Source organism: Pagrus pagrus, assembly GCF_965226575.1.
Source record: "Pagrus pagrus genome assembly, chromosome: 1".
NCBI classification, from domain to species: Eukaryota; Metazoa; Chordata; class Actinopteri; order Spariformes; family Sparidae; genus Pagrus; species Pagrus pagrus.
This window is the reverse complement of record NC_140185.1, coordinates 26,930,233-26,943,330: the sequence shown is the minus strand read 5'-3', so window position 1 is coordinate 26,943,330 and position 13,098 is coordinate 26,930,233. Positions and strand designations below refer to the sequence as shown.

At 39.3% G+C, this 13,098-nt stretch overlaps 1 protein-coding gene across 3 annotated transcripts in view; it reads left to right on the top strand.

Annotated features, from left to right (window-relative positions):
- Positions 1–13,098, top strand: part of LOC311273248 (CUB and sushi domain-containing protein 1-like) — a 396,934-nt gene that overhangs the window by 262,893 nt on the left and 120,943 nt on the right. For all 3 annotated transcript variants that reach the window (XM_084380198.1, XM_084380197.1, XM_084380199.1), the window contains 6 exons: positions 1,378–1,518; positions 4,700–4,821; positions 5,360–5,432; positions 6,954–7,092; positions 8,048–8,235; positions 8,375–8,563. In XM_084380198.1, coding sequence (XP_084236324.1) covers positions 1,378–1,518; positions 4,700–4,821; positions 5,360–5,432; positions 6,954–7,092; positions 8,048–8,235; positions 8,375–8,563 — 852 coding nt within the window. The remainder of the gene's footprint in view (positions 1–1,377; positions 1,519–4,699; positions 4,822–5,359; positions 5,433–6,953; positions 7,093–8,047; positions 8,236–8,374; positions 8,564–13,098) is intronic.

The following is a 13,098-nucleotide window of genomic DNA, read 5'->3' as shown; positions in this document are numbered from 1 at the left end:
TACATTTCCAATCACATTCAATCAACACAATAAGGTGGTTTTTATAATCTCAGAATCTTTCTCACTTACTCTCGATCATTATGGCACTGCTGCTGGTAGATAATCTGTTTATTTCTACCTGCTACAAACTGCTGTTACCGGCTGTGGGGATTGATTTCTCCATCAACCACCTCAGCCTCCCCCTGTTTCATTGTCTTATTACCATATGTGGGGATGGCATTTCTTTCCTTGTACATTATGTATACTCCATATCTCACTGATATGGGCCTGCTGGGTTCTGTTCTGTGCAGCCCTTTCGGGTTTTATTGCGCTCCCCGCTGACTCTGTCGCTGCCGGTTGGATCACTGGGGAGCACCCTCAAGAGCAGAGTGTATTCTGCCAAACAAAAGTGTATAACCATTTGTTGCAGTAAATGGTCCTATGCTGTGACACAAATGTCTCAGACAGAAATGAGGTGATGCATGGTTTCAGCTGTGCAGGCCAGTGGGGAAGGTATAATGGTTTCCAGGCCATTCAGTTGGTATACGGTGGGACTTTTAATGGCTACAGAGCAATGTCGTAATGCCAGAGCACACCTTAACATAGCAGCCAGATTCAGCTATTCATTGCAATCATGTACCCCCAATGAGATGATAGGTACTTTGAGGAAGATAATGCTCCCCGGTCATGGTGGCAGAATTCTTTATGAATTCATGGTTCGAGACACATTCAGGTGAAATAACTTTCATAACCTGGACACTGCAATCACCTGATGTCGGTCTCCTTTGGATTCACTACAATGTAGCATCTGTAGAAGAGAGCATCTATGCAACAACCTACAATAGTTGTATGAAGCACTGATGTCTGTCTGCTTTGCTTTGACACAAGCACATCTCTTGCTGAGTCACTGCCAGGACATGTGGAAGCATTTATTAAGGCTAAATGTGGCTCAATGCAGCGCTGAACAAGGTCTGTATTTATGAGGTCAATGAGCGTTTTTTTGTCCATTAGGTAGTTTAGTTATATTCAACTGACATTCATGAGATCGTTCATGAAACAGTCCTGTATTGATGTACAGATCCTTTTCTATATAAGCATTGTTGCACTTCTTGTATTTTAGTTAGAAACAAAGTGCTTCATACTTTGGGGGACTTTTGGTTGACTTATTTTATTTATTTATTAGTAAGACTGCAGATTAAGATTGAGATTGATAGTTTTCCCTCGCCCTAATAACATTTAATACATTTCCTGAGGTCCCTTGGGGTGTTTTTTGTGTTTTTTCCTTACACGAGTCATTCACTTTTCAAGTGTGTCCTTGGCCCAATGTTATGCAGACAGAATTAGATAAGCACCATTAAAATGTCTCTAAAAGATTGTTTGAACTCTGTTCTATTTTAGGCCTGTCTGAGCCAACAACATTTGGGACGTTCTCGGGAAAAGATGTTCCGTCACAGATCGCCTCGAACGGACACATCATGAGACTGGAGTTTCAGTCTGATCATTCGAATACTGGAAAAGGCTTCAATATCAGCTACACCAGTATGTGCTTCCTAGTTAATGACCTACCTATTTCTGTCTGTCTGCCTGTATATATGCATGTGTGTCAATTAGATTTACATGTAAAATGCATAAAGCATGAGCATTTTCGCTGATTAGTTCGAAATATATTATTTGCAAAAGATTTATTGTCATCATGGCCATCGCAATGCAATGTAAGTGATTTATTTTCAGGTTTTACATGTAAGTCCTACTGAATTCACTGCATTTTATAATATAAATAGGTGGTCTCACCTTTTCTTGACCGGGGGAGCTCTTATTGTCCCTCTCTTGCTATTGTCTTGCTATTGTATTCTCCACCTGTGCATGTAACCCACAATTCAAAGCAACAATTTAATGCCCTTCCTTTAGCATTGTCATGAGGCATTTTGGCAAATGATTGGAATCAAAAAACATTTACACTTGCCTGATGTGGTTTTTTCCTCTTTCTAAATAGTTATTGCACTAAATGGGAGATGGAAACATCTTTTCCATATAAGTTCTGACATAGCAAACATTTAACTCACATTACTGATCATCTGGGAGAAGCAGCAGATAAAACATTGCTCAACACTTCACAGATCTCATGTAACCTTCCTCACATTAAAACATTTCCTACATTGTTTTCTCTGTTGTGTTCAACATGACATTATTTTTCATTTTTTAAATGTGGTTTAAAATTGCAATACAATTAGATGGAAACTTGGTTATGTGTAAGGTACAAAGTTAGTTTTAAAATGCTGCATGAGAGCCCCACTGTAGATAGCTTCTAACACTTAGAAAGCTTTCTTTGCATTTTAATGTGCCTAGTGAGTCTTATTAGGCAACCAAAAATATTAGGGTGTTTTCTTTGAGGGATTGAGGCAGTGGCTTGAAGCGTCTGTGTAAAGCTATCACTCTATATAATGCCCATTAAAGGCCATGTAGGCATGCATAGTGCAGCAATTGACTCAAGTCCACTGAAACAGACCAAAACTTAATAATTCTTAGTTGACTAATAAAACACCAATACAGACTGCAACTTCATCCGTCCCGAGTTGGCTGGTTCTGCTTGATTGAATTTTTTTATCTGGTTAAGCCTGTCCCATTGTCAGCTTTGAACCTGACTACTGCAGCCTGTATATGTATCTGCTCTAAGCTGAATTAGTTCTGCATGACAGATTCTGATTAATTCCCTGTGATTTCCATGCGGTTTTGCACCATTTCACACACTGCCTCCCAAATGACCTTGTCTCTGACTCTTCCTTGAGAGGTGACTTTTGACAAACGATATTTTGCCTCTTCAGCACCACAGCATAGTTAATAAAAAAGTCCAATCTCCAATCCTAGCATAAACAATTTTTTTCACCCTAATCCTAACACAAATGAAAGGTCTGATGCACAGTTGGAAGCAAAAATATGCCTTTAGAGTCAGTCTCAAACATTTCAAAAGTTACATATAAATACATTCATCATAGTTATACATCCGTTTTCCTAGATATGTTATGCATGCATGTTTAAATAAATACCTACTGTGTATTTGTAAAGAAAGCAAATGTTTAACTAGATTCATAGAGTTTTTGATGTTGAAACTTTTCGAGAATATCTATTTAAATGTCTGATCACATAAATTCTACACTGGGACTTAAGAGAGATTAGACATCTTTGTGCTGATTCAGTAATTTAGTCTATTAACATTTTAATGCATTATGAATATCAATGCGTGTTGCTTTGGGTATATCAGTATCTATTTATATGAATAATGTTTGAATCGAGAATATGAACTTTGACTTAACAGACTGTGCCGTTAGGTGCAAAGAGCAGTGAACTGGGAGCCAAGAGATTTGACACAGAAAATAAATCTTATTAATTTATGGCTTTAAAGTCAAGGTCAATTGATTTTATATGGTTTATAGCTGCAACGTCTAAAGATTTACTTCAGTCCTATCACAGCTGTGGTCATCGATGCTGTATTTGAAATTAAAGGGTGTTCAAATAATGTAGTCACTCCTGCCAACGGGAACAAAACCATAAAGTTTATTCCCAAAATGCAAAATGCTACAGGCCAGCCACAGGATGATGTGTTGCTCACCTGATCGGCAGATGTAACAGTTGGTGCACAGTTACAAAACTTTACATGTTCCTTGTGGTGAAACCAAGAAAAAAAGATCCATTAAATCTTGACGAAAAACGACTCATGTTTTAAATGTTGGCAGCACAAAGCATCACCTGTACAGTGCTTGGCTTGAAGACAGAGCCCTTTGACAAAATGCTTAACACATTGGTCTCAGAGTCAGAGATCTTCTCTTTATGTCTCTGTCCCAGCCCTATTCTGTATTTTTTCTACTTGTTTTCGACTTCTCTCAAATCCATCACATTGATCTCTTTCTCTGACTCAAGCCTGTTCTCCATTGTTTCACTTCTTCATTCATGCACAGCCTTGCCTCGCACTTTCTTTATCTGAAACACTCACTGCTCTCTCTTTTTCCTCACACACATATATCTTGTGTATTGTCATTGTGTGTGTTCTCGTTCTCATATACTGTATGTAATATGTATACATGTCTCTCCTCTTTATATGCATCCCAATCGTTCCACCCCTTGGTGATTGAAAGTGTGCATTTTGTATGCAGTCTGTGTGTGCTCTACATGTTTATTTGAAGACATTTATGCAAATGTGTTTCCATCCATCTACCAGTATATGTAATAAATATGCGGGTATGTGTTGTGCGTTTGTGTACCTGGCATTTCCTGTCTTGCTTTCATTTTTTTTCTCCGTCCATCTCTTTCTCTCTATCATCTCATTTCCTCTCCATCAGTAGCTAATCAACCTGAGACATGTCCAATCACTGGGTGTGTGCTCTGGGTGGGATCAGGTTAATCTCTGGAATAAGGATAATATAAGCTAAACATGACAGGGTTGAATCTACGTGAAGATAATTCCATTCCCATATTTCCATATCAGTGGAGATGTCACATTCACTGACAGTGATACAGGGAGGCTTTTCAAACTTTTTTTTCCCCCTCTGGTAGAACACATTTTCAGGCATTGAAATAAAGGGAACATTGTTCAGAAAGGGACACACATGTTTTCTTTCCTTCTCCGTCACATTTTTTTTTTCTTCTGCTCATTCGGTTGTGTTATACAGTTTATTCAATCGATTCCATACTATTTTAACTTTTCTCTCTTTGTGTGTCTTTGTAGCCTTTGGTCAGAATGAGTGTCATGACCCGGGGGTTCCTGTCAATGGCCAGAGGTATGGTGACCAGTTTCAGCTCGGCAGCTCCGTGGCTTTTCGCTGTGATCAAGGATTCATTAGGACACAGGTAAAAATCAGACATCTGTCTTAATGTACTATGATAGGGTATTATTTACACAAGTTGAAGTGGCTCTATGGTTCTTCAGTGTTGTGCTGAAAGCTGCTCGTTAGTTTATGTTAGCAGATTTGATTTCTAAACTAACGTTAGCTACTGTTGCTCTCTATTAGCGGAGCTGAGAGAGGCGCTGAGATGATACACTTGAGAACATGCATTAAGTCACATCCTTTGGACTGTTGGGGAAAATCCAACCTGAGTCCTTCACAAAGAAATCCACAGTCCAGCAGCATTAAACAACTTTGTCCCTTTAAATACAGATATGTTTTATAAGCATTATTAGCTTGACTATTAGTGTTTATCATAGTAGTAGCAATAGTGATAAAATGCAACTTACTGTATCTGATGTATTTAATTCTGTAAATAGCTTTAACTTACATGTACTCATGGTGTACTTATCCTGATGTCTTATTTCTTTGAATCCATTTTATCTTATCCCAAAAAAAGTTAAATACCCTAATGTTGCAATGCATTCATATCATATTTCCAGGGGTCTGATCAGGTGACTTGCATCATCCAGGATGGAAATGTTGTTTGGTCTGCGGCTGTACCTCGCTGTGAAGGTAAACATGCATACAAACTGTTTACATTATGTATGAGCAATGGGTAATCATTGAAAAATGTTCTGCTTTCCAGAATATAAGGTGACAAAGTACTGTATCCAGCTGGTTGGCACTCTCCGTTGAGCTCAATTGTGCATATACACCTTAGAAACTCTATACATTTTCTAATTGCTTTAGCCTCCAGCCTCCCCACACTTATTCAGCCTGTTTGCCTGCGTCTGTCTCTCTCAACAGTAATCTTAAATGAGATTGGCACAAGTTCTGCTGAAAATCATTCAGGGAGACGCATTCATTATGCAGACTCTAATATACAGAGAAGTATCCATGGTGTGCAGATAAGCTAATATGTGGAAGTAATAATAAAGGGACACTGAATGTGTCCTTATTTCAACACTTCCAAATAGGAACCGCTGGCCTGTGAGTATTTGCACACGTTCTTGTATCCCCTCTATCTTGATTGTATAGTCTAAATGAAACTATCAAATGTTGGTTGTTGTTAATAAATGTGATGGAGGAGACAATCAAATTGAATAGAGATGTCAAATTATTAAATATGGAATATGAGGAAAACATTATCCCTCCCACTGGACAGTAAGATAATCATGTTTAATTTCTAGAATGACTTTCTCTTGTGTGTCCTATCCATGCCTACCACAGAAAAGATTAATTATTATTATTATTATTATTATTTTTTCTGGCTTGCTTTAAGTCTAGAATTATGTGGGTAATCAAAAGGGTAAAGGTATCAGCTACTGGAGAAGTGGTAAGAGTGTAAAAGTAAAAGAGTGTCAAATTATACAGTATATTGTAGTAGGATAATATACAGATCATGACCTCCATGTCCAAAGTTTTTCAAGGTTCCTATTCTACATGTTAGCATGATGCGTGTGCAAAAAATGCCTACAAATAGTACAGACGTATAAAGCTTTTATTACTCTTGATAGGATGTCAAAACTCAAGTAAAGCTGATTCGCCCATTTTAATGTGCAATGATTGAGATTTTAGAACCCTAAGTTAGCTATAAATTAGTGTCAGGATGTGCTGGCTTTGCTGCCTGCAGCCTTCTGAGCTGCAGGGAAATGAAGAGCCATTTTTTGGCATCATTTGACACATAAATATACTTGATTTCCCCTATAAATTAACATGCCATAATTATTTTAGCGTCTTTCAAAATGAGTAGCTCAAAATTGTTTGCTGTAGCTCACAGTTGGCACAGCACATTTTCTGAAGGTAAATGTTTATGTATGAAGTCTAGAAACTCAGAAAAGGATTAAAGAGCTAAAATAAATTGAGCAGATGATGAATCTGCTAACTCGATGTAATGTGAATGTTGTGCTCATGCCGTAACACTGCTACAAGGAAAAGTGATTAATTTAAATTTCTCTCTCTGTGGTTGTGTGTGTGTGTGTGTGTGTGTGTGTGTGTGTGTGTGTGTGTGTGTGTGTGTGTGTGTGTGTGTGTGTGTGTGTGTGTGTGTGTGTGTGTGTGTGTGTGTGTGTGTGTGTGTTTATTTCCCTGTAGCTCCATGTGGAGGCCATCTCACAGCTCCTACTGGTGTTCTGCTGTCTCCTGGTTGGCCCTCCTTCTATAAAGATTCTCTGAACTGCCAGTGGGTGATCGAAGCACAGCCAGACCATGCTGTGAAGATCCACTTTGACAGGTCAGTGATTTGGTTATGTAGGTATAAAGAGATGTTTTCTCAGGGTTGCTCGACAGTTACTAAGGGATTTAGTCAAATGATTGCATAATACAGTCATTAAATATGAAGTTATTCTTTCCCGTTCTTGTTTATCAGCTAGTACATTATTTAGATAGTCAGTCTCTTAGTTGGTCAGTCTTTCAGAGTCATTATTAGTTAGTCAGATATAAATGTAGTTGGTGAGTTACTGCTGCGGTAAATAATTAATGCTGGCTTTTTGCACATTTTTCTCTTAAAACAAGCCACAAGCAGATGCAGTGTAGCCTGAAATTGCTATTGCTGAAATTTGTCTTTTTGGGAAGTGATGTAAAGGCCAAGTTATCTTCATCGCCTGTGAGGCATTTCATTTGTGTTGGATTCATCGTTTGCATTGCATGCAAGTGTCTGGTTGAGTTGCTAGTTAATTGTTCACTTCGCTGGTTAGATATTCAGATTGTGATGGTGTGTCAGTGGTTCCCAACTCTATGTTTTCTATCCCACCAGGCAGTTTTCATTTCATTAATATGATGTCCTTTTTCTAAATCTGTTCCTGCTGTATGTGGTGGTTAAATTTATACCCAGCAGCACTCAGGGTATTAAGAACCGAGTGGTTGTGAGGGCTCTGCAGCACAACTGTAGGTAATTGCTCAGACAGTCAACAAGTCAATTAATCAGATTAGAGTAAACGCAGACACTGGGTAATTTGTAGTTAGAGTTATTTAGATAGGCAGGTAGATTTTTGTTAAATCGACCTGTTCTAGCATATTGCTATATAGCTCATTAGTCTGCTATTGTTCTATTTTCTGTGCCTACAGTGGTTAGGCAAAGTGAACACTGAGTCCTTCCAGCTTAAAAATCTTAAAACATTTTCTCATAAATGTTATCCTTGTGCATGTCAGATTATTATGCTTTTTTTAATTTGTGTGTGTCTGTCTAGGTTTCAGACTGAGGTCAACTATGACACACTGGAAATCAGGGATGGCCCCTCCACCTCGTCTCCTCTGATCGGTGAATACCATGGCACCCAAGCACCTCATTTCCTGATTTCCACATCCAACGTCCTGTTCCTGTTGTTCACCACGGACAACAGCCGCTCTGCAGCGGGCTTCAGCATCAGATATGAAAGTAAGGCCGATTTACTGACTGATAGAAATGTTTGGTAGAAACAGGCAAAATGTTTTGCTGGTGTAATTATAACCACACACACACACACACTCACCCTATTGACTCTGTGGTATTTGCGCTTGTCTCATGTGATTCTCAGGTGTGAGAATGGAGTCAGACTCCTGTCTCGATCCTGGTATACCAGTCAATGGTCGTCGCCATGGCAGCAGCTTCTCCATTGGCTCTCGTGTGTCATTTACATGTGACCCAGGATACACACTGAGTGATCAGGAGCCAATTGTTTGCGAGCAGAATCATCAGTGGAGTCACGCTCTTCCCAGTTGTGATGGTGAGAATCTTTCCTTTTAGCACTCTTGATGAAGACCCTACTTATAGTGTGCTGAAGTCCTTTATACCCTATTTCACAAGATTTATTCGATAATGTAAAGGAGCGCATTCATCTCCTTTAATATCTGTCATGTGGAGTTTCAAGTAAAGTTAGAGTATCACTGTAACACTTCTATGAAGAAAACAGAAAAACAAATTGGAAATGTCCTTTACAAGCTGCCACAGCGGGTCAGTGTGCTCACCTAAACTAAAGTCTATTCTTGGCAAATTAAGTTATCGTTATCTGAATTTAATTTTGGACAAAAAAAACAGGTGGTCTGCGTGATTATGTAAGCTTTATAGAGGCTGTTTTTATGTTTTCTAACCAAACAGAGCAGCTAAGAAAAATAATTTACTGTTCCTGTATTTTGGAGCAAACAAACATATCAAGCTATTTTATTTATACTAAATATACGAATATACATTGCAGTTTTTTAGACCAGAACTATGTTCATTTAACTCTTTTAATCAGATCCATCCCTCCATTATACTGTTTGTAGCAGCTAGGTTATGAGTCTGTCACAGGGCTACCACATATAGATAGATGCATGCACCATTCACACTCACACCTGCAGCCAATTCAGAGACCCCAGTTAGGTAATGCATGTGCTGGTAGCATTCAAAAGAGCCCCACTCAGGCAAAAAGAGCACAAAAGGCACCGGGCACCGGTCATCTGTCATTTTAACCCTAAACCTCCTCACTGCACCACACCCATTCTCCTTTTTTTTTTGAAAATACAAAACTGGACCAAACTATGAAGAAACTACTGAAAATAACACATCAAAATCAATTAGAATAGATTGCTTTCTGACTTGATGTTAAAATGATAGCCGTCACTCTAAAGCGGAACCCAAATACAAAGACAAGACACATGGCAGATGCAGTTGGAAGCCACTTCATGTGGTGGTCAGGTAGACTCACTTTTGGCAATAAGCGGGCAGAATCTGGCAACGAGCGACCAGAATTGCAGCAGCGTCATTATCACACATAATTGGCCGTGGCTTCACCACATTTGCATTGTCTACTGGAGATGAGTTTTCCAAATTCCCCTTTGAAAGCTGCCAAATGTGTAGTTGTTGTGTGTCAGATAAGTTTAGGGATAGTGAAGTGTCATGAAGTAGTTATGTTATTGACTTAAATATCAGCCTACAAACATATCAAATAACTGTATATGTTCAGATTAACACATTGGGATGAATTCTGTCAGCACATAGATACAATAACTGAACAACATAGTCTTACTGCAACATTTTTATGCACTATGTTTACATCAATTCACATTTGCTGCCCGAGGGTTTTATAGTCCAATTAATTTTCCCACTAACTGGTTTGAGATGGCCCCGAACAATGACGTCCCCTCTTCATGAACATAAAACCAAAAGTGGAGTGAATAGGGCAAAGTGGCTGAAACAACATTGAGCCAGAGACTCAGAAACAGGAGAGGCGAGAGAGAGAGTTGCAGGTGTTCCCATCCATCCAGCCTCAATGAAATCATCAGGGTCAACAGGCACTACTGAAACAGATGCTCACTGGCCACTCGCAGGGCTTCCCATTCAGCATTTGCCCACAGCTCATGCTATCATGGGAGATGAATGCAAGGCGTCTGATTCAATCTGCAGATTGAGAAGGATCCAATTTGAAAGCCAAAGTCAGGATGTCTCATCTTGGGAGTGAGTACATCCCGAGGCAATCCATCTCACAATATCGGCCATATAACGTAAGCAGTTTTAAACGGCCACTGTGACATTTTCAATTTTCAGCCAAGCGTGTCGTCTCACCAGACAGCTGTTACATTACAAGACGCACTATTTCAGAGTGACACTTTCTAAAACTGTGTGTAAGCCTCGACTAGAATATAATATGCCAAAGGTCGCTTTTACAGAAGATCATGGGACTAGAATAATGTGTCAAGTATGTTTAAGCATGACTGGCTTTTGATTTATAAGATAACAATTGCCTTCACCTGTGCTCTTACTTTACTCTCTTCCTACCTACTGACAATTTCATATGTCCAGTTCACCTGATCTGCATGTTTTGGAGACAGTGGCAGACTCAGGATGTTTGAGGGGCAGGTGTGAAGAAATTAAAGGGCACCAGCTGTATGCAGTGGGGCACCAGTGCACAGAAACGGCACTGGAAGTGTACCCTTAGACCACATTTATCACGTTTTGTCTGCTGGAAGAGCACCCTTGAGGGCACTTTATCATGTACCATACGGGGCATCCAAGAGGGTGTTTTTACAAACATGGGGTCACCCATGCCAGCCCCCTTGAGTTCACGAGTGTTTAGAGATGTGGGAGGAAGCTAGAGCAAAACCCACACAAACACAGAGAAAACTTGTAACTATGTCCACACAGAAAGGGCTTGGGCATTCAACATCAATTTATAGGAGAAATGAAATAAACTTTAAAACTCCCATGGCCATGCTCAAAGCAACTCATGCACATACATGCATACATTAGCAACTATAATCTTATTTACAGAGTAGTCTCATTGGCACAGTTAACATTTAAACAGGAAAAGACAAACCTCTTTCGACCACACAGACACCGCAATTCATTATTTTGACAATATTGTGTGTAAAAGTAACGCTGCAGTGTCTGTTGGACCCAAATTGCTCATCTTATTCCTGCGGGTCAGCTAAATCACCAAACAGATAATGCACAACACTGGCTGCTCTTTTATGTGTCAGGGAGAATATTGAAGGGGCGCCGTGACATTTTAAAGCTTGCAGTTGGTGCCAAGACAACAACTTGTTCGAAGTGACCAAAGTCACAGTATCCCTTATAGTAAAAAAAATGGCATCCTTTAAGAGGTAGATAATTAAAGATAGAGAAATAGCAGAGAGGCAGAGAAGAGGAGGAAGAATGTAGCGAAAGTTTGGTATACTTTTCTTTATTTACCTTTCCCCTCTCTGAAAAACAAGCCATATCTCTCTGCATCTGCTTTTCGTTCAGCATGCCTCCTTTCTCAACATAAAAGGGCACCACACTTTGATTTGCCTCTCAAATTTTTGTTCAAGTAATGAATAGTCTTTCTTTCTGTCTTATTCTTTTCTTCGCTGGCATTGTTATACAGCTCACGCTTTCTTGCACACATACATTGACAATCTGTCTCATCTTTTCAAACACACACATCTTGCGTACATAGTTAAGTATGCATTTTCACACACAATAGATACAGTACACTCACAAAAACCCCTCTTAACAAGGGTCATTTAGTCAGACAGTGTCCTCGTTTTATCTGAATCCTGATGGGAGTGTGAAAAAACTGGCGCTGGTCACCACAACACACTGAGAAGGCAGCTAGTCAGAGAGAGAGAGAAGCTCTCATCACAGCTGCTCAACTTAACTCCAGCTCTGTTGAAATATGAGATGGAATGAGGTGGAGGGAAAGACACTGATGGACAAAAAGATAAAATGGGAGATATGGACACACAGCAGCTCTCTACAAACACACACCTGAATAGCTGCACTATAAAGAAACAAGAGAAGCTGCAACATCTGTCTTCATAAAGTCAAAATAATAACATTTTACAAACCTTTCACCAAATGAATAATCGCAGTGTTTATTTTAGGAGCTAAAAGGGACTTTTGTGCACCAAAATACATATAAACCTTCAACAATCAGACAGGAGGGACATTAACAGTGAAGAATAAACGTTATTGTCTCTGTTCAAGTTTATAGTCTGGGATGTGTTTGTTTCATAGGCGAGAAAAACACTCCCTTTTATTTCCATGCCAGTCAAGCACCTTGATGCACTTTAATTGAATTAATTTTAACTGAATTGAGCTGAATGGAACTGAAAGGGATGCAGGCACAGTCACAGAGAAACAAAGAGTCAATATATTATCTTAGTTGAATAGTTTCGAATGCACTGCAGGACCCCTTTTACTCTCCATTACGTTACTATAGTATTGTCCAATCTTCTCTATTCCAAATGAGTTTGTTTGCACACATCAATCTCTCACTGTTTCTCAACAGTTCACTGTGCCTTTGTTTCTTCTTTCTGTTTGTAGACCAAGTGCGTCTCTGGACTTTGTCCTTGGTTTCTCTCCATGCAAGCTGCATTTAGGGTTAGGGTGAGGGTCAGGGTTAGCCCAACCCTCATTGGTTGGGCTTACATTTAGTCTTTTGTGCAGGCTTTATACTATAGTTTGTTGACATGGATAACATTATGCGTCATCAGATATTTCCCTGAGGAGTTGGTTGAGACCAACAACAGAGATAAAAGAGAGTGACTATCAGACTGTCATTGTCCAGGTGGTTAGAAACACAACTCCAAATGAATGATAATGTTACCCTCTAACTGCTGGATGTGTTGAATAAGCAACTGTTTACTATCAACTTATACAGTGGTGATATGTCAGTCTTATGTTCACAACCTGCCTCTGGCAACAATATGGAATTGTGTGTCCTTTAAGATCAGTTTGGTATTCATTCATACAAAAGGTTTGTACAATGGTAAAATACAAATGTATTCACCTATTTTTCCC